At 42.3% G+C, this 27,874-nt stretch overlaps 1 protein-coding gene across 13 annotated transcripts in view; it reads left to right on the top strand.

Moving 5' to 3' along the window:
* The first annotated feature begins 10,946 nt into the window (after positions 1-10,946).
* PARD3 (par-3 family cell polarity regulator) overlaps positions 10,947-27,874 on the top strand; it is a 446,652-nt gene continuing 429,724 nt past the window's right edge. For 8 of the 13 annotated variants that reach the window (XM_050332175.1, XM_050332238.1, XM_050332169.1 and 5 more), the window contains exon 1: positions 10,947-11,129. In XM_050332175.1, the coding sequence (XP_050188132.1) occupies positions 11,010-11,129 (120 nt within the window). In that variant the 5' untranslated portion in view covers positions 10,947-11,009. The remainder of the gene's footprint in view (positions 11,130-27,874) is intronic. The other 5 variants (XM_050332210.1, XM_050332249.1, XM_050332203.1 and 2 more) reach the window with 1 other exon arrangement.

Raw genomic sequence — 27,874 nt, 5'->3', positions numbered from 1 at the left:
GTGTGGCAGACATGTAATTCTAAGCAAATATTAGGAGTTTAAATACTGACCTAAATCACGTCATGTATGAGCAATTACGTTGACTTATTCTTCCCATTTTGCCCATGCACGTATACAGGCATTCAAATCAACCATTTCTGGAATGAGTACGCTGCAAAAAACATAAGACACTTACAGAACATTGCTAATATAAAAGAAAAAAAAAAAAAAAATTGTCCAAATACTTTGCTTGCAGTTATTCACTTGGCAAAAAATAAAGCAAACCTCAGAGAGCAGGCAAAGGCACAAGTCAAGAGCACACAAAATATGCTAAAAATTCTTACTAGATTTAAAGTGGTTGAGATCTACAGATGGTAAGTGGTGAATATTTAGTGTTTCAGAAAATTTGGATGGATAGAAATGGATGACTCTCAAGGATTGCTCACACCTTCTCTTTTGCCCAGAGCACACATTTCAAAGCATGTGAAAAGGTCTGGCCAGAAAAGAGTACCTGTCTCCCTACACTGCTGAAAGGAGCAGGACTAAATATCAAAGCTACTAATCTTGGAAGACAAAACCAGCCACCCTCACAGATAGGAGGGTGACTCACAAAACAGGTAGCCCAAAGCTGTGAACGAGTGACCACTGTCCTGCCATGGACAAGCACAACACAGCAGCACGAAAAGCAGCTCTTGAGCTGCTACAATTTAGAAAACAGTATTTTAATGTGCACTGGCCATTTCAGATTGCCTTTGGACACCATGACCCTCACTGCAGTGATTCAGAGTGTGTCATCTGGCTGTTTGCAATGTGAGGTCAGCAACCTCCAGGAGTGAGGTGGAGAAACCCCCGGGCAGGGTAAACTGTTTTTCTCCAGCTTTAATGTAGCACTGTGTCCATCACAGCTGCACTTTGCAACAGTAAGAACTAGAAAAAAAATCCCTCCTCCTCCCTGCTTGGTAGCTTTAGACTGATGAACGTTGAAGGGGGATAGGAAAAGGTATAGAGAAAGCAGCATTCAGTGCACTCTCATTTCAAGCTATGAGCTGGAGTAGGTGTTGGATTCTGGAAGAAAAAAATATCAGAAATCTTTAGCAGCATATCGATAAATCTTGCAAGGAAGAAAACACATTTGCAAAACCATATGTCAGACAAATTACCTACCACGTTAGCAGTTTAACAGGTTAAGAAGAAATTGTTTTCTCTTACAGAAAATAGTTTGACCATAGCAGATTTAAATTATTGAACACTTGCAACAGCCTGTCTGTTATTAAACTCTTTGTTGGCTTCCCTGTGTGCTGGTTTTGGATGGGATAGAGTTAATTTTCTTCATAGTAGCTAGTATAGGGCTATATTTTGGATTTGTGCTCGAAACAGGTGAGGTTGTAATTTCTGTGGTGTTAGAAAGACAGACATATTTTCAGTCCTTGAGAGTGGTTATAGCTTCTTTGGATATAATGCACTTACATACCAATATTCATGCTTTATTTCCAGTCTTTCTGTATTAAGCAATATCATTTACTAGTGATTCACTGTACTTCAACTCATCAACTTGAGACATAATTTAAGTTCTTAATAACTTATTAGTCAGAAGTTTTGATTATTGTTTTCTAAAAGAGAAAATAAAATTTACTGAGGCATATATTATGCATATTTACCTCCATATGAGGGAATAGCCATTAAACCCAAAATAAGCTGGAATTCTTGAACAGATGACATGATGGATGTAGTTGCAGCATGAGCTGGATTAGTGTGGAGCCACAATATGAACTTCTGGCAAATTAGAGGGCTCCTGGGTTGGTAATTCTGGCTGCAGGAAGATCGGTAGAGCTAATCTTGTCCATCTGATCTGTCTGTTTTGGTTTGGATGTGCGAGTTAATCTGCTCTAAATTCTGCTCTCAAATCTAAACACACAGCCCCTGCTGACGGCAGCAGGACCTGTGCTCAGGTGTGGTCCTGGAGACCATTCTCTAATTATAACTTGTGAGAAATCTTGCTTTTTAAATATGCTGCTAAGTGTTTCTTTGAGCCCTGGAATGTCAGTTGCTGAAGGGCCTGTGCAGAGGATGTCTTTTTTGCCCAGTGGAACAAGATGAGACCTGAGTGAAGACTTTTTTTGGCATTGAGCAGTGGCTCTCAAGCTGCTCTGCTGCTGCTCTCCACAGAGACATTCCTGCAGCGTGCTGTAGTCTGTGCATTAGCCTAGTCAACAACAGATGAAAAACCAAAAGGTGATCTAATTAAGTGATTTTGTTGTCACTGCTTTCTGGTCTTCTTGCCTATTGCACCTTGAAGGACTTGATATCCTACCTCTGCCAGGGCTAGTTAATAGAATTTGTATTGGAGAAGACAGATTGGTTTCAATTACAGATTTTAAATCTTTGCAGATCATTTTAAGCTGTTTGGCTTCGGCTGTGAAAAATTAAAACATCCTTATGCTGTATAACACTGTACTGAATTTTGGAAAACTTGCACATTTACTGTCATCATCTTTTCAGTCTTGAGTAAAATAGATTACTAGTGGTATGTCACAATCTGTCATGTATTTTAGCTCATGGGGATTCTCCTATTTCAAGTGAGTCTTCCTTTTTACTGATTTCAGCAGCTGCAAATACTTCTAAGCAAGACAAGAAGAAGGGAAGGCAATAAATGGATGTGAGATGAAAGGAGAACTGGGATTGGTTAAGGAAAGGAGAATGAAAGGAGGGGAGGAAAGCAGATTCTGAGGTTCGTGAAAGCAAAATAAGAGAAAGCATAGATTGAAACAGTTCATGTGACACCTCTTTCTGATTATTTTTCTTATTTCATCTTCTGTAAGCAAAGAACTATCTTAAAATCAGTATCTAAATTTCAGCTGTCTGCTTTTGCCCCATCCCTCTTTAAAGTGAGCTACAGTTGCTCAGCAGTACTCAGCTCTGGTCTTGGTGTGTATTTGGAAGTCTTTGGAAGTTGTCAGCCAGCAGTTTTGCAGCAGTAGTGAAAGTGACCGGGTGTATCCTGGTCACACTCCTTCCAAGGAAACACATAACTCGTTCCGTGCTGGTCCTTCGTGCTTTGACACTTGTCTGCTGGCCTGTGCCCTGGACAAGGCTTTCTGCAGGTGCTGCGGGACTTTGCTCAGCAGCAAATATTTATGCAGGAGCAATAGATAGCATGTGCTTTCAGCATGAGCAGCAGCAGGAGTGCATTTAACTCCATGCGTAACAGATATGAACATGTTCCAAGTGCATGTCTGTATTTATATCCCTCTAAATTCCTGTGCAAGTTGGAAAGCCTCTGCTGTAATATCCTTACCCCATGCAGTCCTCCCTGTTACCATCAACACAGAGAGAAGCTGAGCAAAGGATTTATTTCCCTTCAAGCTTTATCAATATTTTCCTGCAAACATCAAGATAACGTGATACAGAAAGCCATGACACTATCCCATTCACTTTCAGTCCAACAAGAATGAGAACAGGGTGTGAAATTAAACAGGGATCCCTAAAGAGGAACACCAGCTGAGAAATATATTTTTAATATGTTTTATAAACCACATGAATAACTTGTGTGGTGGAATATCTGTATTACCATGTTTTGATAGGCCTTTTGACTAACATACCCCGTGGGTGTTCCTCTTCATGTCACAGGAAGGTATTTTTTCAGGAATGTTCATCAATAGATAAAACTTGATTGTGGCAAATAATTTGGCACAGCTTCTCTGCAGCGAATGGGTTCCTCTGACAGTGTCTGAATCAGTTCCAGCTCTGGCAAGTACTTGACAAACGAGCCCAGTACTGTAGCTCTGTGTTGATATTGTTTACGTGTTATTTGGGTTGGGTAGATAAGGCCCTAGGGCCTGATCCAAAGCCCACAGAAGTCAGTGAAAAGACTCCACAAGCCTTTTTAGTCACTGGAATTCTGTGTTTCGGAGTTTGGAAATCTCTGCCAGGAACTTCATCAATAAATGAAAGGCTGGAAGAAAAGCAAAGAGCAAACTTCTGGACAGGTGGAAAGAAGGAAAGGAGAAAGTAAATATCCAATAAATTCTCAACTGAGACAAAATGTCTCCATCTAGTTTTTGTAGATGAAGTAACAGATAAATAACATCTGACATTTTTAGGAAAGTACCAGGTTTCTAAAAGCCTTAAGAGAAAACTAAAATGAACATTCTAGGGTCTTAAAATCATTTATTCTACAAGTACCCTTTAGTTCAGTCTTCTGTATATTAAACACACTCACCTAGATTTCTGGTGGTGCTTTTAAATCTCTCAAGTTCCACTACTTTTGACAGCTTTATTTTTACGGTTTTTACTGACAATTGCTAGTAATTGAAAAGTTGCTATAAATTTAAATTTATGATGACATACTTACATGTTTGTGTTAAATGCTATAGGGATAGGCAGCAATGACCCCTCTACTTAGATTATCTAGTATTTTCCACGGAGGAAAGCACTGCATTTAGTTTTTCATTTTCTAGGTGTTGGGAAGCTCTGATGACTGAATATCAGGGGCTACCTTTTGAAATTGGCCAGGAATAAAATTCCAAATCTGTATAGGTGCTTTTTGTTTGTCCTGTGAAATATGTAGAGATATTCTGGTCTCAGCTGCTGACATTCACTATTCCCTTCCTCCCTTTTCCTTTCCTCTGGAAAACTTGCTGAAACTATCACTGATGGTTATCTATCTCAGATGTGTGTTTTGCAGTACAGGGACATGTAACAATTCTGCTTCCTTACCTGTGACCATGAAATAATAGAGTTTGCAATAACTCAGGGACAGAAAGAGGGTCATCAATAAAATTTCTGCCTTGGTCTTCCAGAGGGCAGATTTCAGCCTACTCAGAAGAGTGGTTCACAGGGTATCTTGGGAAACAACCCTTGAAAACAAAGGGGTCCAGGAGGGATGGACGTGTTTCAAGAAGCCAGTCTTGAACGTGCAGGAGCAGGCTGTCCCAGTGTGCCGAAAGGCAAGCCGGCAGGGAAGATGGTCAGCCTGGCTGAACAGGGAGATTTTAAAGGAAATTAGGAGAAAAAAGAACACTTACAGACTATGGAAAATAGGGCTGGCTACTCATGGAGAGTTTAAGAATATAGTTAAGTCATGTAGAAAGAAAATTAGAGAGACAAAGGCACAGTTTGAACTCAATCTAGCCACTTCTGTTAGGGATAACAAGAAGTGCTTCTACAAATGCATCAATAGCAACAGGAGGGGCAAGGAAAAACTCCAGTCTTTGTTGGACGTGGGGGGGAACATAGTTATCAAAGATGAGGAAAAGGCTGAGGTACTTAACACCTTCTTTGCCTCAGTTTTCAACAGTAAGACAGGTTTTCCTCATGACAGGTGGCCTCTGGAGCTGGTAGACAGAGGAAGCCAAATAGCCTCCCTGCAATCCAGGAGGAAACAGTGAGCAACCTGCAGAGCCACTTGGATCCTCAGATCCTCGCAAGTCTATGGGACCATATGGGATCCATCCTATGGTGATGAGGGAGCTGGCAGAAGAGCTTGCCAAGCCATTCTGCATCATTTACCAACAGTCCTGATTCACTGGGGAGGTCCCAGATGATTGGAAGTTGGCAAATGTCACGTCAATCTACAAAAGGGCTGCAAGGAGGTCCTGGGAAACTACAGGCCTGTCAGCCTGACCTCAGTGCCTGGCAAGGTTATGGAGCAGATCATCCTGAGTGCAATCACACAGCATCTACAGGATGGACAAGGAATCAGAGCCAGCCAGCACTGGTTTAGGAAGGGCAGGTCCTGTCTGACCAACCTGATCTCCTTTTATGATCAGGTGACCCACGTGGTGGATGAGGGGAAGGCTGGATTGACAGGAACCTGAACATGAGCCAGCAGTGTGCCCAGGTGGCCAAGAAGGCCAATGGCATCCTGGCCTGTATCAAGAACAGTGTGGCAGCAGGAGCAGGGAAGTGATCCTTCCCTTGTACTCAGCCCTTGTGAGGCCACACCTGGAGTATTGTGTTCAGCTCTGGGCCCCTCAGTTCAGGAAGGATATTGAGGTGCTGAAGCAGGTCCAGAGAAGAGCAACCAGGCTGGTGAAGGGACTTGAGCACAAGTCCTGTGAAGAGAGGCAGAGGAAGCTGGGGTTGTTTAGTCTGGAGAAGAGGAGGTTCAGGGTAGACCTCATCACTCTCTACAACTACCTGAGAGGAGGTTGTAGCCAGGTGGGTGTCGGTCTCTTCTCCCAGGCAATCAGTAGTAGGACAAGGGGGCATGGTCTTAAGCTGTACCAGGGGAGGTTTAGGTTGGATATCAGGAGGAAATTGTTTACAGAGAGAGTAATCAGGCTTTATTGGAGTGTGCTGCCCAGGGAGGTGGTGGATTCACTGTCCCTGGAGGTTTTTAAGATGAGGCTGGATGTGGCACTGAGTGCCATGGTCTGGTAACCACGGCGGTTTTGGATCAAGGATTAGACTTGATGATCTTAGAGGTCTTTTCCAACCCAGTTGATTCTATGATTCTTTTATATCCAAGGGTCCACACCAAAAAGTGACTCAATATTCTAGCTCAGGCCTTCCTGGTTCTCAGCACAATGAAGCCATTAGTTGATATAAGAAAGCACACCCATTTAAACAAGTTTATGGTGGCTTGAACCCACCAGAGCATTATTAAGAAAACTATTAAAAATCTTTGAGCATAATTCTTTTAAGAATACTTCTTTTTAGAAGTAGCCTAAGACCAGTATAGATATAGAAAAAAAAAAAAAAAAAGTAGTAAATTCACCTATACTCATTCTTTAACCCCAACCACCTTCTCCCTGTCTGAAGTCACTTGAGACACAGGTTAGACCCCCTGGAAAGGTTAACAGTCTTGTGGTTATTCCTTCAAATGATGCATTCTTCTTTACTACAATTTCTTTCTTCTATTATACCACGGAGTTCTTGTCTTCCCAAACTTTGTGCATCTGCATCTCCTAAGTCTGTATGTGTAACTCTGTGATTAGTTTTTACTGATTTGAGGGCTTTTCAATCCCCAAATCCCAGCTCCTCTTGAGAAGTTGTAGATAATAAGATTTTTTTCAGTCTCTCTGTTTGTTTTTTGTTTTGTTTTGTTTTGTTTTGTTGGTGGTTGTTGGTTTTTGTTGGGTTTTGGTTTTTTTTTTCTTTTCAGACCAGAACTAGCCACAATTACTTAATAAGCTTTAATGATTTTCTCATTCATAAAAGAAAATTATGTGAAACATGGTCTTACTCCTTTGTGGAGGAACTGTCAGTATGCAGGAAAAAAATCACAAAATATAACAGCTGAGAAGTCAACCCACTCCTATAGCTAAAATGTTATCCACTGAAAGATCTAAGTCATAAGCATATTTACTTTGGTAAGATTAACAACTCAAAGTAAAATGTAAATTATCCAGAACTTTAAAAGTCAGATTTTTGAAAATGAAGTTAGGGTTTTACCTAATAACTGCGCAGGACAAGAGTTACAGCAGATAAGTGTCTTAAATCATTAAAACCTGTAATTATTTGGTATATTCCCCAAGTAATTTTCACAAATGGCACTTAGAACTCACACCAGGTGCCAGAGTTTAGGTTTTTTGTCTGCTTTGTATAACTTAACCCCCCGATTTTTCTTTTGTGACTTTGATATTTATATGATTTTGATAACTTTTCTTTTAAACTGTGGTTCTTCAAGGATTACTATTACTCTTCAGTTTGACACTGGTCTTTCTACAGTACTGAATTAACCTTACTTGGCTTAAGGAAACATCTGTATTTAAAACTGTATGAACTTCAAACATACTGTACACTAAATTGGTGTTTTCTTGTCAAACCAGGGAATATCTGTATGCCATGAACAGACTATTAAACCTGAACACGTACAGAATTAGTCCATAAAAATTCTTTGATGTAGAGTATAAAGGCAGGATAAACTGTGAAATAGCTCTAGAAATCAGCAGCATTCCACTGCCTGAATATTTTAACATTCATATAAAAATGGCTTTTGATAAATCTTGCATTTAGTTGCAAGATTCTCACTCCTTGCATGTTTGCAGTGTTTATGCAGGGGATTTCAACCTGGTGGCCATTTTGAACAGAACTTGAATACTAATCATTTGTAGTTGCAAGCTCTGATTCCCTCCATTCTATGCTCTATCTCCTATTTCCTCATTCCAGACAAAAAATCACCCTTCATGGAAATCTTCCAACAGTGTACCTTTTAATAAATGAATTGTCAGGTTCTATGGTATGCTAACCCACAAAAGCTAAGCATCCAGAACTATATAAATGCCACCCATATTGCAAAATGGTGTCCTCTCAATAAGTACATGGAAAGTAGTTGTAATTTTTGTAAACTAGCAACTCTTGCCAATTTTTCTCCTGATTAGTATAATCCTTTTCTCATAATCTCTTATAATAATGTTTTATACTTCATTTATCTTACATAATTAGACCTGGTACAATTTCACAGCCTTGTTACTCTTGTTTCTTAAAGTTCATTCTTCCTTCTAAGGAAGAACACAACAAACACTATACATGGTAAATTATATTCAAAATGTATAACTTATGTGTGTACCTAATGGGAAAGAAGCTCAAATCTTGGAGGTTCTCATTCCTATTAGTACTATCCCTATTCATGTGCAGGTCTTTAAGCTTTGGCTCTAAATCAGATCCCAGGATACACTTGTTTCCTTGTACTTCATTACTGAAGTTTCCCATTTCACACATTTAAAGGAAAAACTATCAATATTTCTTTCTAAACTTTTTTTTTTTTTCCAGGAGACTGTTAGAACAGCTGGGAAAAATGCCAAGAAACTTGCTAAAGACAGCAAGAGCAGGAATTAAATCACATAAAAACATGAAAAACCTGTCGTGGTGTCTGAACAGTGAAATAGTTAGTCAAACAGCAACGGTATAAGGTTTTATAAATAAAATGTGGTAAAGTTCCAGATATGCAACATTATGTTTCAGCAGATAAATGCCAATGAAACTGAAGTATAATGTGGAATATTACATAGTCTGTGACACTGTAAAATTCCTGTTAGAAGCAGCCTGGGAAGAGCCTCTATTGACTTCACATTTTCACAGTCCTTTCTGTAAGTTTCTCAGGTGATGTATTAAACCAAGGATTTATACCTCTTTTATCCTCTCAGTATGTTCCCAGTAGCTCTTATGATCACCTAGAAAGTGCAAAAGCAGCAGGTTAATGGAAATTTTCATCATTTTCCAATAGTAAATTTGATGAGCTGTGGCCATAAAATTGCAGAGCGTACTCAGTTGTCTCAGTCATGAGCTGTAAACTGTTTACTCCAGCATTATTTTATTTCTGCCTTTTTGGACTCCTGCATGCTGCCTTTATTCCATACAAGTGAACACTGGGAATATGACAAAATATAACATGGCAGGTATGCTTTTTTCCTGCTTTAACAGACAGATGTACTGTTTCTCATATAGAATTCAGATATATTAGTTCAGATAACTCAAGCTTGTAATGGTAATAAAATTGGCGTCTAAGCTAACAATTATCTGTAGGTCAGTAGATGGATTGTTTGATCTTGTGTCCCAAAGCTTTCCAAAACTGCAATTAGTAGAAAAAGTTTTATGGATTTCAATTAAATTGGACAGTACACATGGGACCAAACTAATATAAACTGACTCCTCCATTTTCTACACTGGAAACTGCTAACTAGAATGCAAAGGGTTAGGGATGCCATTCTCACCCTTGACTTAACTGGGCAATAATTTCACCTTTGATGTTTTAAAAACATCATTAATTTTGCTCCTCAGCTGTGTACCTACTAAACCGCAGACAGCTTTGCCATTTGTACCAGGTTTGAAGTTCTTAAAGTTACTAATACTATTGCTAAGGGAACAGGAGCAGACTGCCAGCTGGGACAGCTGCCGGGCAGGGAGCACCAGAGGACACGTGCTAAGTTGCCCGGTGTCGTAGAAGGATGTTGACATTATGTGCTACAAAGCTTACTTGAACTTCACATCTCTAGTGCCGTGTTTAATTTCAGGGAAAAAAAAAAAAGCAGCAGCTTTTTTCCCCCTCTGCCTTCCTGTGCTCCAAACTCTGCCTTCATTCTCTTTAGCTTCAATTGTTTCACCATTACTACACAAAAAAATATATGTTGTCAAGCCACACAATGTCCAGTGAACTGTGCAATTCTATTGTCCTCAGTGAAATCCATAAAAAACAAGTGAGCGATATCTATAAACCCCTCTGACTTCTGAAGGCTTTGAGGAGGAGATGGCTCAGCGGTTCCAGTGGAGCTGATGTCACATCAGTTTTCGCTCTGCGTGGGTCCTGTTGGTTAACAGATGCCCGAAAGACCATGAAGACAGTCTGATTTCGGCTGGGCTCGGCGGCACACCCGGCGGTCCAGCAGAGCTCCGCGGTGCCCCGCAGCGCACCTTCTCTCCGGTGCCATGCCTTGCTTTCCCCTGACCGGCGTACCTGGGGCAGGGCGGCAGCAGGCTGCCTTCCGAGGGGGCGCAGCAGCGGCGCCCGTCCCTCCCAGGGCACCAACCGAAGGACCAGGATTTTGTGGGGCTCCTTGTGCCGGTGCATCCCTGGGACCCGGCGGGGCAGCCCCCCCACCTCCGGGCTCGGAGCAGGGACCGGGCACCGGGCCGGTCACGCTGCTGCCGGGAGCCGAGCCCCGTGCCGGTCCCCCCGCCCCGTCCGCGCTGCCCGGCGCCCCGCGGAGCCGGGCGCTGCCCCCGCCCCGCCGCACCGCCCCACGCCTCCGGAGCGGGAGGCAGCGCCGCCGCCCCGCCCGCCGCCGCTGCGCGCCGGGGCAGGCGCCGAGCAGGTGGCCGCGGGCAGAGCCGCGGCATGTGAGCGGCCCCCGGCCAGCGGGAAGGCAGCACCAGCCCCCCGTCCTGCGCTGCCCTCCCCTCCCCTCTCCTCGCCGGGGCGGAGGGAGGCAGCGCGCCCGCAGCGGCGGCCCGGCGGCGGCCGGGGGTGAGCGCCGCGCCCCGCCGGGGGGCGGCCGTGGCGGAGGGCGGAGAGGAGGAGGAGGAGGAGGAGGAGGAGGAAGAAGGCTGCGCGGGGCCGGAGGGACGCGGGAGCCCCCCGGCCGCGCAGGATGAAAGTCACGGTGTGCTTCGGCAGGACGCGGGTGGTCGTGCCCTGCGGGGACGGGAACATGAAAGTTTTCAGCCTGATCCAGCAAGCGGTGACCCGGTACAAGAAGGCGATCGCCAAGGTGAGGGGCGCGGGGAGCGGCGCCCGCGATCAATATGGCGCTTCCCGGAGTGGGGAGGGAAGCGAGGGGGAAAGTCCGGGCTGCCCCGCCGGGGGGGCGGCGGGAGCGGGGCCGGGGCCGGGCGGCGGCGGAGCCCGCGGGGAGCCCGTGTGTGCCCGGCGCCGCCGCGGGGAGGGGGGCGCGGGGGGTTCGGCACCTCCGCCGCCCCTCCGCGGCTTCCCGCGGGCGCCGGGCGGGCCTCGGCCCTTTGTTCGCCGGTGCCGGGCGGCCCCCGGGGGTGTCGGTGCGGGACCCGCCCGAGCCCGGCCGGGAGCGCGGCGCGGGGGCCGGCGGTGCCGGGTCTGCCCCGGGGCGGGCGGTGGGGCCGAGGCGCCGCGGGCCGGGCGGGAGTGGCCGCGGAGGGCTGGAAATCCAGCCCCAGGCTTCCCGGCCCTCCAGGCCCGGCGGGGAGGGCGGTGCGAGGGGACCCCCGCGGGCCGCCCCCCGCGCTGGGCGAGGGTCCGGGGGGGCCGCGGCAGCGCCGCCGGCCGGGGCCGCTCCGCGCCCGTCCCGCCGCGGGGGGAGCGCTGCGCCTGTGCGGGAGCGCCCGCGCTGCCCCGGGGTGCGGGGAGCGCCGGCCCGGCCCGCGGCGGGGCTGCTCCCGACACCCGCCCGCGCCGGCTTCCCGCAGCCCCATGTTGAAATCCCTGGCTGTGGGTGTGCAGGCACTTCCACACTTGGCTTTCCCTCCATGGGGGACTTGTTGGGCTTTGGGCTTTTTCGTTTCTTTTTTTTTTTTATTCTTTGTTTTTTTCTTCTTCTTTCTTTCTTTCCCTTCCTTGCCCCTGTACTTTCTTGTTACTGCAAACTTCTTTTTGATCAACTGGTTTGTTGGGACAGTATGACCGTCGTTGACTGAGAACTTGAGCAGTGCCCTTCCCCTTTCCTCTGCCTGATCCATCCAAGCAGTTGAGTGTGCTTTTTCCCCTTAGCCTTTCTGACACGCTTTACACTTCTGACTGTGGAAGTTTTGCTTTAGCAAATGCAGGCTGCCAGGCTCTCCTGAAACATGCAGTGGAAGGAATACTGTGAATGGTATATTGAGTGGTTTGAAGTGATTCCCAAGAAAATTGTTAAGATCAGGGCTTTTTTTTTTTTTTTTTTTTGGTGGAGAATTCCCATTGCTGGGAGGGGAAAAGTAACTGATGTTCCCATCACCGCCCCACTTGATTCCTGAAGGACATGGTTCTGAAGAGGGCAAACATATTCTGATTCTGACTGGAAAAAGAATAAAATTATACTCTTGGATATGTCTGTGGCTGCATACCAGCTGTTATTTATATACAACAGTTAATTCACATGACAGTCTACCTGCATGTAGGAGACAGGAGCCAAAAGTACCTCTCTGGTTTAGGTAAAGCAGTAAAGCGTGACCCTCAGTGGAGCACCGAATGCCTCATCGGCCGTTCAGATGATAAGTGTTTGCAGCATTTGTTCATCAGTGTTACAACATTAATAAAAGTGTTTATTTTTATGTGTTGTGTTCCAAAACCGTGGCCCGTGTAACTGCCATGGCAGTGGACTGCATCCTGGCTTCCAACTATTCAGTTGCATTAAGTGATGGCAATTGCATTCTGCAGCGTAATGTTAAACCGGGAAGGAATTGCAGTGGTGAGCAGAGGTGAAACACAGGCCAGTCACCAGGAAAAGGTTACATGATTGCAAATGGTGTGGGTTTCATCAGGAAAGAAGTGGCCCACCCGTGGAAGCATGAAAAAAGTAGAAATGTAACTTTTCTTTGAATATGTCTGTCTGAAAAGGCAGTTTGCAGAGGGGCACCCACACCTTGACTGGTCCCTGATACCAAAAGCTCTGTACCCTGGGTTTAAAATGACAGGGTGGTTTTATTTATTAGTATTTATATGGTGGTTATGCTATATGCCACTGGTATGGACTTGAGGTAGCCACAATTACTGGGATTGTTTCTATTATATGGAAATTCTGTGGTTGAAAACAGTAGCAGAGTCCATGGGCTTTCTCTGAGTGTTTTATACGGTCACCATCAAACCTTACTTTTAAATTTACTGAAGATTTTCTGTGGTGGTGTTTAGGTAGTAAGGAAGTGGATCCTCAGTGTTTTGTAAATAGATGTATAGTGCTGCTTGCTGTGCTCACAGTAGAGTAACATAGTAATTTTGTGGTTTCAGTGCCAGAATTCATAGATGACAGTCATTTTGTAGCAGTTAGGTGGTTTCTTTCTGTTCTAATGTAGCAGATGATCAACTCTTCATAAAGAGACAAGAAAGGGGACAAAGTAATTCCTAAACTGAGAGAATCAAAGTATAAGTGTGCTTATGAATTTACAGTCTGGCAACTGGTATCAAACTGACACTGAAATCTACTTCACCACCTCTGTGCTGTTATGGAAAAAAGCATATCTGGTGGAAGATTATTCAAAATATTTGAATTAAGTTTATGGTTTTCATACTTACAGGAAAACCAGCATTTCTCATCCTGCAAGAATGTGTGTGTCTGCTGTATGAAGCAGTTGCTTGAGGAGAACGCCTTGAAGCCTCTGAGAACTGAGTTGTCAGCCCTTCCCAGATTACCTCCAGCTTTGTCATGGTTTCCAGGTTGTGATTAGCAATAAGTGATCTGCACAGTGTGCACTTGTGGTGTCCGTGTGCAGTTGTAGTGAGGCAGCCCAATACTCACCATGCCAGGAGTGAATAACTTCAAAATTTGGCCTCTGTGTTCTGGCTTGGTATTCTGGTTGAAGAGACATGTTGAGAATTGAAAAAATACTTATGGAAAATAATCCACATAACAGTAAGATTTTCCTCTCTCTAAAATTTTGAGCTGAAAACATACAGATAACAGACCTTCAGGTAACTGCCGTTAGTTTTAGGTGCAGTGTCTTTGATTAAGATTCATAAATCTCCCAAAATTAATTATGGATTAACACTGCTGTCAATACTAAAATCTATGGGTGTGGAGTTAATTATTAATATGACAGGCTGTGTTTGAAGGTTGGTCTGTGTAGCATGTATACATTTTTCCATTCCTTTGCTTTTATTCCAAAAGAGGCTTTGTGTCTGAAACATGATACATTTTGTCTGCAGGTTGTGTTTCCGGGCAATGAACAAGCAAATGATATGAGATGTTTGAGAAGTCCACCTTGTCCAGGGCAAGTGGAGTCAGCAAAATCGATCATGTTTAATGAAACCCAGTTTGCATGGTGGCACGCTAATGGTGCGCTATTTGTGTGGCTGGATGGACTGATGCAGCCTCAGGCACAATCTCTGTGTGAGTGTTAAAGGAGTACAGCTTGGGCAGGGGGCAGCTGGCCTGAGAAATGGTAGGTGAATTTTCCAAACCTTGCTGGTCAAGGGCTGTGGGAGTTTAGAGTTGATGTAGTTCTGCTTATGGCTTCCTAGCAATTAATGTAATGATTAAAAACTGGCAAGAAGGTAAGAGGGATTTGAGAGAGCAAGACAGTGACTTAACATTTGATGGCAAGAGGTGATGGATTGCACCAAAGGCAGCAGACAGGCAATTGACATGAAACAAACTTATCAAATATTGACCTAGTGTTAAAATGTGGGAAATTATTATAGAAATTATGTATTAAGTAACTATTTATCAAAAGGAAGTAATTGGGCATCTTGTAACTTTAGTTTGATCTAGTTGCAGCCAGAGATGTTTCTGACCTTTTTTGCTGACTTTCAGCTGTCAGTGTAATCTTTCTGTGTTTTGATTTTTTTGGTATATTATAAGCATTTTACCTCTTATCTTCTTTTTCTTACCCATATAAATAAGTGTGTATAAGTAATGGGAAGGTATAGTTTTTAAGAATAATTTTTAATGTGACGTAAATGAGCACAGTAAGCAAGAATATGAATTAGGAAATCATGCATTTGCTGGAGTTGTTCAGTGTCATGTTCAGTCCCTACAGGTCTCTGTGATAGTTCAGTTTGATGCTCTGCATATATAAGGAGCTTGTTGTGGTGTTCATGTATAATATGAACACCACATATTCATGTATACACACACTCATATATAATTCTGATTTTCTAGTTTAAATAAGAAGATTAACAGTTTTCCTGCTGAACAAAAAAGATTTTGGGAGACATCTCTTGAGACACTTTTCCTCTCACCAAACGCTGTGTGAGATGAAATTTTGTGCAGTTTGTGATGTTGCATGGAACAATACTTCAATTGTTAATTTAAAAAGTGCAGTGTGCTAATATTTGTGAAAAGAAATTGTAATCTGCTCTTTGATAGCATTTGAAGGCAGTTGTTGATAAGAAACCAGATCTCAAGGAAAGCTGGCAGTGTAAGCAAAGGTAACAGGTGTCAAATGACCATATTCTCACCTAAATTGTACATGGGAGACTTAGGCCACCCAGAGCTTAAAACTCCCTCTCTTTGGTAGGTCTGACATTCATCAGCAGGGAAGTGTGAGAGGGGCAGGTTGTAGTCTCAGGGAATGTGTATGTGAAGCTTGCTTTTTTCCCTATTTTTATTTTTTTCCCCAGTGCCAGCTAATGGGGACTTCTCAGATTATTTGCTTAAAAGTCAGCTCTCAGGCAGCAGATTGTCTTCCAGGTACACAACTTTGGCTTTGATGCATTTTATGCTCTGTAGAGCAAACAGTTTCGTAGCTGCTCGTGACTGTGTCACTGGGGCATCTTTTATAGATTCTTATACACAGAGGTGGGTTCAGTATGGAAATACCCTGATTTTACTTGGGCTTTGTACTGGTCTTGGCAGATTCCCTCCTCAAGCCTGATCACTATGTTTTGGCCACAGGCTTAACTGGGTCCTCCACAGTGCCTGTGAAGAGACCCCTTTAGAATTTTAATGGAAACACTCAAATGCAATAGTGGCTAAATTTAGCATAAAAAAAGATATAAAGGTTTGTTTTTTTTTAAATTTCATGTTCATATATGTGTAAATCTTGAGCCTTTTTTAAGTACAAAGAAATCTTACAGACTGTTTTCAGAATATGCAGGAATCCACTCAACCCCAAAAAGGCCCAAAAGAGAACCAAAATGCCAAAAAAATCCCTGTCACCCCTGCTGCTCAGTTGGCTATCAATTTACTTCTAGCTGACACCGCCAAGATGATGTTTCTGGGCTCTGCATTTAGAATTGGCTGGGTAGTATTTCAGTGTTTTACCTGAGGTCAGCCAGGAGTGTCCAGGTTCCCTGGGGCTGCTGGCAATTTTCTCAAGCTGACTCTTGACCCCTTTGCTCCTTTGGGACTCCCGACAGCAGCAGTGAGACCCAGCTGATGGGTAATGTCATTCTGCTGTGGCTTGGTGGAGGTTGTGAACAGCAGCGGAGAGATGCTAATTTGAGGAAGATAAGTACTGAAGTGGGTCACAGTGGCTTAATATTCAGAAAGCTGTTGTGTGATCCTTCAGGTTTGGGGGTTGGTGCTGAAAATGCAAGGCCATAGGAATTAATTCCCTCCACTCATTATGGAAAACTTTCTTTTAACCTCTTCTCTACAATTCCCTCTGTGTTTTCAGTCAAATCAATGTTTTCCTGTCATTGTCCTCATCTATAAAGACAGGTTGCTCTTGCACATTGCAATGGGTGAAGATAGGAAGGAACCTTTGGGGTGAGTGTGGCAGTGGCTGTGGAGGTCCCTTGCATGGTGACTTGGCTGTTACAGCACTGCTGTGCCTGAGGGGAGCTGTGGCTTGCAAGAAAGGGAGCTGCACAAGCCCTGCCATGCCTTGGCCACAGCCCCTCTCTGCCAGGTCTTGTCCGTGTTCAGCCATCCGTGGAAGGAGAGAGGAGGCTTAGGGAGGCCCTAGAGCCACACCGAGGCTGTACCCCTGTGGTTTGAGCAAGCAGTCTAAATGCTTTTGGGACTATTCAAGGCTAATAAAAAGGATGACTGAGTTCTGCAGTGCTTACAAAGAAGGGCTTGAGAAGTGGACAGCATGCAAGCCCTTGAGCTTTGAAGGTGCTTTGAGCAAAGGGCGTGTGTGGTAGTGCTGAGGCTGGCTGGTGTGAGCAGCACCCACCTTCAGCTGGACGGGATACATTGTTGCTTCCAGCTTGGCATTATGTGGTTTCTCAGCCTTTCTATGTTACTTAACGGTGATCAAAGTGAAGTGTGTGTTTGTGGAAGAGCGGCTTGAGAGTGATTTTCCCTTTGAGCAAACCCACCATTCAGCTGCTATGAGCAATTCCTGTAGCTCTGAGGAGACTGTGGAGGAGCCTGTGAAAGCGCTCAGTGCCTTTGGAGAACGGTTCCTGGAGGCAGTCTGGGGTTTAGGGAGTTGCCAGCTTTTCTTCTCCTGGGCGATAGCCTTCCACCAGTGGAAAACCATCTGATTCTCATAGCTTTTTACACTTTAACTTAGGTTATAACAGCCGCAGATGTTTTAGTTGTGTTATAAAAACACCACTGGAAGTAACACTTTCTCAGTTGTACCAGACTATGACATCGTTTGGTCGTGGCATGTTTAATCTGGTAAAATAAGATGGAGTAAATGGGGGAGAAAGGCTGGTGATGCTAGTTATACAGAATACGGTTCATGTAGCTTTAAAACAATTTCCTGGTTCTTCAAAGGAAAACAAACCTTTTCATCCAAATATAAATTGAATGGATAAAACATACAACAGTGCTGAACCAATGCTTATGTATATTGAAAATAAAGTGGAATTCTTAGAACATCAATCCAGAGTATAGCACAGATGTTCTCACTCAGAAATGTTTTCTGAGCAGTAAGAAAATAAAAAGGAAAGCAAAAAGTATTAAAAAATTCTGCAAGATACTTCAGGGCATCTGTGCTTTATTTTTTTCCCCTCCTTTTTAATATACATTATATATTTTCTTTGTTTCTTTGAGGTCATTTTCCTGTAATGCTCGGCAAGTCTGCTGCTGAAAAATGGATAAAAACCCACCAAAAACCAAAATGCCTTTGAGCTAAGTTACATAATCCAGTGGTGCTGTTTAGAAAACTGAGAAAGTAAAAAAGAAAACAGCAGCGGAGACATACATAATACTTGTTGAAATGACCAATATTACTAGTGAAAGAGAAATGACTCAAATTTTAAGTTGGGGAAAAATAATTTTAAACTAACAGTGAATATTAAAGCCTTTTTGTTTTTTATTTGTTTCAATACCTCAGCAATGTCAATTTTTTTCTTATGAAAATAACCTTAGTTATTTTCTCAAATTGGTCCCAGGTATTGGCTAAACTGGAAATAATTTTCTATTTTGTTGCAGTATTTGCTTTTGTTTCTTTTTTTTCAATCAGGTAGCAGTTATTTGATGGCAGTTTATTTTCTACTTCAGTTTCTTATGGTAAAGTGGTACATATGAATTACCTACTTAATCCCAAACAAAAGGAGAAATTTATTCCTACCAAAAACTCTTGGTCTCAGGTCTGAGGTCTCCAATGTGGGGGAAGAGTAAGAGAGACCAACTGGGTTTCTGTGCCATCCTTGCTGCCCAGGAGCAGCGATGAGCATCCCATGGTGTTGGGCCCTGGGATGGTGCTGTGTTCCTGCCAGGGACCGTTTTCTGGTGCTGGAGAAGTTGGCTGGTGTCAGCTCCTGGATTGTTGTGTCTCCAGCTTGGCAGGACTTCTATAAAACAGGGCTGGCAGAAGAGAAATGGCTGTGGGGAGAAGGATGGTCTTCTGCAGGTGTGGAAAAAAAAAATGGGATGTCCTTAGTGTTAGGTGAAAGGAAGCACTTTTGAGGTAATGATAGATGGATGTGACTCCTGGTGCCTTTTCTTTTATATGAGAGGGAGTTTGCATGGAAGCAAGACAATAATGCAGTAAATTACATACTGACACATAGAAGGAGCCAAAGATGAGAAGAACCTGGTTAACTTGGTGCCCCAGAAGTAAGTGCTCTGTTTAGCAAGAGGATGAAAAATTGACCTCAGTGGCACTACGGATGTCACCCCAAAGGCTTTTCTTTAAAAAAGAAACCCATGGAATTTATTATAGGAAGCTTCTCTCTTTGTGCAGTAAGCTTAATGAAAGTAGTGTATCTCTGATTTGGTAGGGAACATAGACGCTGTTTTGGAAAAGCAACGTCACATTTTTGGCCATACTTTCCACATTCTCTCATGCTCAGCCTGCTGCTGATGCAGCAAAATTATGAATCCTTTGCAGGAGGAGCAAGCTGGTATATCATTTGCAGTTTTCTTTTTAAGTGGCCACATTTATAGGATTTTTGTTCTCAGTATGCATGTTTTTACAGACTAAGAATGACAAGTTAAAATGTTTCTGGTGTTGATGTTGTATTACTAGAAAAAAAAAGTTACGTGGGTATAAAATGTTTAAAATGAATATAGGACTTCTGGGAGTGCCGGTACGTTAGTGTGTGCACCCACTTCGGTGTTTTTATTTGTTTGAAGAAATGTAGCTACACTTACTAAATGAAACAGTAGCTTCACCTTAGCCCATCTTTTTTGCATGTGCTTTCAAAGTTGTTGAGTTACTCTATCTTCCCCCTAGGCAAAGGCTACATAATGTTTTTTCTTCTCTGTTAAATGTCAGAAGCAGTATCCTACTTGTGAGAAACTTGCAGCAATAGACCTCTTTGCACAGATGAGAAGAACAACTTCATTCCACGTTCTCAGAGTCCTTCTGAACAGGAAGGAGCAGAATTCAATAAATACTGGAAAAAGTATTTCTAGGGATGCTGGAGTGTCACTGGGACCATGTAGCCTGAAAGTTTTGTTAGTATAACAACTTAAATGACAGCTAAAAAAAAAAAAAAAAAAAAAAGGAATAAGCTTCAGAACCTTTAACTTCTTTAATAAACCACTAAGTGAAATAACAAAGCTTGACTTAATTTGGTCTCTTCAAGAACCTGTTGTACCAAACGTTATTTGCATTTTTTTAAGTGTGCATTTGTTTGTGCTGTCAGTTTTTTCCCCTCTGCTTTCCTGTGAAGAGTCCTTGCCTGCAGCTGCGAGCACTGGGAGAGCGGCCAGCTGCCAAGCACCAAAAGAAGAAGAATTTAGGCAGCAGGGCTGTGGTGGCCAGCCCTTCCTGGTGAATGAGCCTCCTGCCCTGGCACTGTGCACAGCCTTGGGAAGATAAAGAGGGAAGGGATTTTAATTTGTCTCCCTCTTGGCTGCTGGAAGACTGCTGTCCCCAGGTGTTAGGCTTTTCTAACAGTTAAAAAAATATTGTGCAATTGTAATAATTTAGCCAGTTGGAGAGTAGTCATCTCCATACGCCTCACTTGTTCTGTAGAGATGAGTGATGGTTAAGAGAGGAACTGCTGCTACTTCAGGAGGGAGATGAGGGAAAGTAGCCCAGCAATGGGCTGTGGCTTTCCTGGACTGGGAAAGCCCGCTTTGCAGGGCTCCTGCCAGGTGCATGTGAGGGGGCTCAGTGTGAGGCAGCAGTTCAGGTTTGGATCAAGGTGAGGGTGTGTCCTGAGTTAATTGGTGAACGCTGACAAAGCTGCCTCTGTTGTGGCACTGTAGGTCTGACATAGCTGGGGATGGGGGAAAGGAAAAGACCTTGCACAAGGGACCCCTTCATCCTGGCTCAGTCAAACTGACAGTCCTGTCTGCTGGGCACGGTGATCATTGTTGCCAAATCCTGTATTCAAGTTTTTTTTTTTTTCCTGTCATTAAGAATACTGACTTGAGAACATAGGTGTGATGGTTTTTGCTCTCACTGAGTTATTTTAACAGCAGCTTTAATTGCTCCTTCAAGTTTTTTCTTCTTTTCAAGTTTTTATTCAAATGAAAAAGCACAAATAAACGTGACCTTTAATAATCCTGGAAAATTTGAAGTCTGAACTAAAAAATATCAGGAAAAAGCAGACTGGCTGAAATAAGTAGAGCTTTTAAATTTGGAATACTCTGTTAGTGTAGGCTCTGTGTTGTAAAATGACCAGTGAATGTGGTTTTAAATGTCTATAACTGTGTATGCAAAATATTTGTATGTTTAAGTGCTGCCATTTGAAGAGAAAACCTTCTATATTTTCTAGACTTAACTAACCTGGTCTCAAAAGAAAATGTTATGCTCTGTCTGTAAAACAGCACATTTAACTTGTGGTTATGTTAGGCAATGGAGGAGTCTCTTCACCCTGTACCCAGCAATCATTCAAGAACACAATGCTTTGGTAAACTAAACCCAGATGTTACTATGTGTGAAATGTTACTGTAATCAGTGTCTTATAAATCTCCCCTTTATTTGTATAGTTGTTTGAAATAAATTCCTGATGACCCTTTTGGTGCTTTGGCTTTGCCATAAAATAGCTGTTGTTGGCTTGAGGCCCCCTGCTAAACTGGAAACCATAGATAGTGAGTATCCTGTATTGTATCTTATGGGATTTATAAAATATTTAGCTGAAAAGGCTCCTGGTCCTCACCCTGTCTCTGTGGAGGTAAGAAGTTTCTTTTACTGGTCAAATTCCCTAGCTGAGAAATGCAAGCAGCAGCGAAGGGGAGCTAGCTGGTATGAAAAGCTAATTTGTGCTGAATTAAATATTCCTTTGATATTTGAATGTGAAGTAATTAGCTTGGATGTACTGCTGTTTACCTTTTAGCATCTGGAAAAGTCCAAACAAGCTGCTGAAGGGAACTGTACCCTAAATCTACTTCCAGAATTTTTTTTTTTTTGGAAGTCGTGGATTTCAGACTGAGACTAAATCTGCTTTTTGTGGTGGTATTTTGCAGTGTCCAGTGATTTGTAGGAGAAGTGCAGAGCTAAATGGTTGAGGAAGCATTTGGGCAGTGGTCTGTTGTCTTCCTGTGGGCTGTACAGGATGAACAGATACATCCACGTAGGTGTCCCCCTTTTAAAAATGCTGTCAAAGCAGGCCTGTAATTGCTTATAAATGCATACTACTCTTCTGACTTAAAAAAAAAAAAAAAAAGTTTTAATATTTACCATAGCTGTCTTCTGTATTTGAGTCTGATTTGTAGGAAATAGTCTATTTTGTTTTAAAACGTCTCCATAATTCAGGACTTTCTTGGTCTTGTAGCAGAACAAAATGAGAAGAGCTTTTTTTTTCCCCTTTGTTTTATGTGAAAATTAATGAACTAATTTGAATCTGTAAATCATAATAGCTAATTTTGTAAAATATATGTCTTGTCTTCATGGAATCATAGAATGTTTTGCCTTGGAAGGGACCCTAAAGATCACTTAGTTCCACCCCTGCTGTCATGGGCAGGGACAGCTTCCACTGGACCAGGTTGCTCAAAGCTCCATCCAGCCTGGCCTTGAACACTTCCAGGGATGGGGCACCAGTAGCTTCTCTGGGCAACAGAGAAGTTGCAGATTTTATGGGTTTTAGGGGTGGTCTGTGTTTCCTTTTATGAGACCATGTATTATGTCTGTGATTATGCAGTGTGTAAAGACTGCTCTAACCCTAGCAGCCTTCACAAGTTGCTTCTGATTCAGTGTGCCAGTGTTTTGTTGCCTTCTGAAAGACTTTGTTTCCAAAGGTTGATGGATGCCAGAGACATTGTGAATAGAGAGAATTAAGATACAATGAATCCACATTTTTTCTTGATCACTTCTGGGGATTAAAGTTGTGTGTGATACTGACATAAAAAAAATAATAGTTTTTCTGTAATTAATTAGTGCTTTAGAAGCATGTTGCTTTTCATCCAGAATTTTCCTGTCACTTTTTTCAAAAAGTGTGTTGTTCCTTCTGGACTTAAATGTGGAGTGTAATAATTCACTTGTGTTACTCTTCAGTGTAAGCTAGAAGCTGAGATAGGAAGCAGAGATCTGAACTCAGTTTATAATAAACAGCCCTTTGCAGCCTGCCTTTCACCTGATACCCTGTTTGGGAAGCCAGCCTTTGGGGAAGACCGCATGGCTCTGGATTTGTACGCTGTGCCCTGATGCAATAAATAAGAGGGTCGGTTCTTTGCAATTGCAAGTTGTGCATTTCTCAGCGTGAACAGCAAATGGGAGTCAGCCTGGTGCTGCCCACCTGCTTGCTTTGCAGTGAGGGAGTGGCTGTAAAATCAGACATTGAGCTCAAAGATGTCAAGGTTTATATATTTTAACTTTGTGGCTCCCCTCTCCCTCTCTCTAAATGAGTAGGCCTACAAATCCAACATGATATGTAAAAGCAAAGCTGTGGAGTCCTCCCCCTCCCCCTGCCTCTTGCATCTTTATATATAGTTTTCTCTGCAGACCAGACTGTCACACCTGCTACCAGCCTCCTTCAGAGAGCAGATTGCAGCCTGGCAATTAAGTGCTCGTAACATATGTTCATGATACACCAGCAGCAGGGCAAGGCTTTTAGCTTTGATAGGCTCTGCTGGTTTGGGAATGCTGTTAAATGGACAAGGGAGAAACAAAATATCAGAGTAATTTTGAAAGAAAATGTAAAATAAAGAAGGAAAGAAGGAACTCATGCAGAAGAAAAAAGTGAACTATATAAATTTGCCACTTCGGGTTTTTCTAAAGCATGGATTTTAATACGTATTATGCCTGGTATAGAACTCCACCAATAAAACTTTCCCCTTTGTGTTGTTACTTACACTGTTTTGCTGGGCACTGACATGGACTTGGATTTCCACACCTGTGTCCAGCCTCGCTGCTGCCAGGCTGCACTTGCTGTGCCCTGCAGGCACCAGCTCTGGTACTGCAATGCGAGTGGGGGTTCCAATTTGTCACATGGTTGGGCTGCCCTGGTGTGTTCCTCACTAGCAGGTGAATAGTTTTTATAACTTGCTTTCATTATAGAATGAACTATTTCAAATTGGCTTTATTTTTAACGTGGAGATAAGTTTATGCATAGAGGTTGTACAAGTTGTTAGAAAAGACCAACCATTTTGTGTCCCTACACAGTTAAAAGATTCATGAACACAACTGTAATTCAGAAATTGGTGTGTCTTCAGAGGAGTTTAATGTGACTTCAGTAATACATTGTAAAGAATTGTGAGTCACTTCTTTGTGACAGCTATTGCTTACTACATTTTAACAAGTTTCCAAGTGCACAGGAACCTCAGGTATGGAAAGAGGTATATGTAGATGTGAATAGGAGAGATTATAAATGCTGTGGTTAGGGTTTAAGAAAACAGTTACAGTGTCATTTGTTTCCTTTCAGAAGCATTGGCTGAATCTTGTGTTGAAGTTACAGGAAATATCTGGTTAGTTTTGCTTCACTGATGCTGTGATTTGAGAAGGAAAATGTATGTATCAATGCCCTGCTTTTTCAGGTGTGAAAGAGGGGCACAGAGTAGGAATGGGCTCCTTTTTGTCACTACCTTCCCAACTCAACCCTGCATTAACTGGGAAGCTGTGTAGATTTATTCCAAATGCAGATGATGGAGTATGGAATTGCTCACCTGGGAGCAGCATCATGTATTCCAGTGGCTCATTCTCTGCAAGGACCTCATTAACTGCATTTCACAACAGCACAATGTTAATTGCAGCAAGTGAATACTGGCATAAAGTCCTTCTGTGGTTTTTCTCTGCATCTTTCTTCTACCTTAGGAAAGAGAAAAATGCTTTGCTGTACTGGTCCTCTGTGCTGCAGCAAAGCTGTGATGCACGTCTCAGTTAATACAGTGTGCAACAACCAAACTAGGTGAAAGGAGGTGGCTCTTCAGCACCTACTGCACAGGGTAATTACCTTCTTTGCTTTACCACCTTCACCCTTCAGAAACCAAATCCGCAAACAAATGTCATAGCATGAGTTGGGCAAGTATGGAATTATCCCCACAGATTGTGTGGAGAAAGGAAGCACAGGAGGTCACTGGCTGATCCAGGACCACACAAGTAGTTCGGAACCAAGCTGGAAATAAAGTGCTGACCTGCTGACTCCTTAGCTGCCAGACTATCTTTCCACTCTAGTAAGGATGTGGTAAAATATTGCTGTATTTAATCCTTCACCTCCGTTTTAGCTCAACCTCTGTATGAAAAAACACACCATGCTTCGCCAAGCTGAAAAGAGAATAGCTTGTGGTAAATGGCTGTTGAAAAGAAAGTCTCTTCCTCTTAGGAGTGTGGAATTTGTCATGTTAAACTACTTAATAATGTCTGTTTCTTATGTAATTTTTTTCAACGTGCTCATACTGTGGTTGAAACTTTTATATAGTGATCTGTACTTGGCAGTGGGGATGTTGATTCCAGTATTGTTTACATATTTATAACTTAGAATGAAAGTAAAGGAAATGCTTATGTTTGACATCAGTATAGCTATTTAAAGAGATTTATGAGTAGTGATTTTTTTAAACTGACACACTGAAGCCAGAAGGAAATCTGTCAGTGATGTATTTATTTTAAATACGAGAAATTTAGAGAATGGGGAATATTGATCCATGATAGCGGAATTTAAATCTGATTTTTATTTTTTTCCTCATTAAAGTGTTGTCATACTCTTCTAACAGAGGTGTTATAAATAAGGCGGTTATGGCCAAAAAATCTGAGGTAGTCAGTAAATGCTGTAAGAGTGTTCAGCTGATGCTGTTGAGCAAGAATTGTCTTCATCCTTATGCATTCATTTTGGATTGATGGGGTTAATTGCCTCGGTCTCAACCTTGCTTGTAGATTACTGTGCTGATTTAAAAGGAACTCAGTCTACCAAAACTTTTTAATCCCTTCTGCATGCAGTGCTGAAGAAAGCATGTTTCTCCTTGTAGATGTAAGCTTTCATGACTATAGTGTCATATTCATGATCTCTATATTAAGAATAAGGCAGTGTGTAGGGCTGCAGTAGGGCCAGAGGGAGCAAAGAGGGGAGTGCTTGCTGTAGTATTTATTAAATAATACTAATAATAACACTAAGCCCTGAACTTTGTGATTTTGCAAATTATAATTCCACCCTAGACCAGTTTCTTTAGAATAATTGCTTTGACTTCGGCAAGTGGTGATATATTCTTTTATATTTTAAAAAACATGCTACAGCACAACTGCCATTTATTATTACTGTTTTTGTTGAAGCCTTCAGGTTTTGTTAACAGCTGTCATAGTTATCGTGTTATCTACAGCATTTTGCAAAAATGCAGCTGATGGACTATTCAAATGAAGGCATTTACGAAATAATTTTAGATGACATTATAACTGTTTTTCTTCTTTTACCTCTAGAATTTGTATTTTCAAGTGATTCTGCGTGCCTTTGATAAACATGCTGTTATTAGGCAGTGCAGAGTAATTTCTTGAAACTGGATAGCCTGAGAGATTTAAACAAAATCTTGTACCACATATTTCTAATGATTTATGTGCATTATTTTGTGTCTCTTCCTTGGTTTGGCATATTCCTCTTATTCTAGACAGCTCTCTCCAGTAGAAAACCCCTGAGGAAAAAAAGAAATCTGCTTGTATTTAGATTGAACCATCCTGAAGGTAACAGTGCTGATACTGTTGCCTTTGGAAACCACCATTCCTGACCTGTTCAATGGCATCTCTATTCCTGGCTTCTGCATGAAAATTAATTCTGTCCCTACTATTTTCTAGCTTCTATTGTTTCTTTTCTGGTGTTGCTTTTTGTTCTTGCAATTGACTGTTGCACAACAACAACCTCCCCTTTCCTTGTATGTGCTGTACACACATCAAAGGCTTTGTTTAGGAAGTTTCCTGTCCTAGTGCATTACTGATTTATATGATGATGCTATGGAAAGAAATAATGGTACTATGGAAAATAGGGCTATACATAATTTTGGGGTTTTTTTAGGCTGTCCTCTGGTGTCTCTTAGGCTGTCTTTGAACTTACTTTTTGTTGTCTTAAACTCAGGCTATTCCCTATGCCTGAACAGTAACGGGGAAATTCTGTATGGTCTTACTAATCTTGCATCCTGATTAGATGAGCTGTTCCTTCAGGAGCATGACAGCAAAACAAAAGGGGTGGCCGGTGTGCAGGAATGATCACAGCAGCGCACTTTGGTCCCAGCTCTCTCCTGCTCTTCTGTTCTGCACTGTTCTCATACGCCTGAACTCGCCATGTGAGGAGGATGCAGTTGGACAGATTTGTAAGCTACCAGCAATACTGTCATGGGAATCCTGTAAATGCTACTGAGTCAGGGATTTTAACAAAAAGTTGAGTTTTATTGAAAGCAATTGGATTGTGATGCGTGGTGATGAATGAGTATGTGGTGGTAGGGCTCTGCTGGTTCAGATGTTACTTTTTCTGTTTGCCCTGTACTTTGTAAGTGGGATATGTTTCCTAATGGAAATTTTTCCTATAATGACTTAAAAGGATATTTCTGTGTTTGTTCTATCCCAGGTTGCATTTATATTGAATTTGTACACCATTAAATAACTTAAAAATAATGTGCCTTTTTTAACATTTATTGAAACTTTTTTTCATGTAAACACTTTTACTAATGTTATGTGGATGTGTAGTCAGCATTTCATCAACAACAGAAGCAGAAAATACATTGGATGAGCTTATTGCCAAGCAAGCTGGATATAGAAATCAATATTAGAAAAAACCCCCCCAAATGAGCAATGTGAAGGAGGGGGAATAATTTAGTTAAAAATGTAAATAGATAATTGTCTATATTATACAACTATATACTTTTCATTGAAGTACAAAGCCTATAAAATTGGGTATGTTCATTGACTTACAGATTACTCAAACATGACTGTAATCTGAGTGAACTGAACTTGTTTCCTAAGAGAAAGTAGCGTATCCTGAGGATCAGAAATCCTGAAGGACACTTTCTGAATCTTATGTTTCCAGGTGGAAAGGGAAATGTTCTCTTTTTTTTCTCCCTCTCCTTCTTTTTTTTCCTCCTCTGGAATTGATTGTAGCTGTAGAACTAAAAAGGGCAGACTGTGCTTTCACAAACCAATC

The sequence above is a fragment of the Myiozetetes cayanensis genome, unplaced genomic scaffold (genome assembly GCF_022539395.1).
Source record: "Myiozetetes cayanensis isolate MyiCay16 unplaced genomic scaffold, myiCay2020 scf1, whole genome shotgun sequence".
Classification (NCBI taxonomy): domain Eukaryota; kingdom Metazoa; phylum Chordata; class Aves; order Passeriformes; family Tyrannidae; genus Myiozetetes; species Myiozetetes cayanensis.
This window is presented reverse-complemented; position numbering and strand designations above follow the sequence as displayed.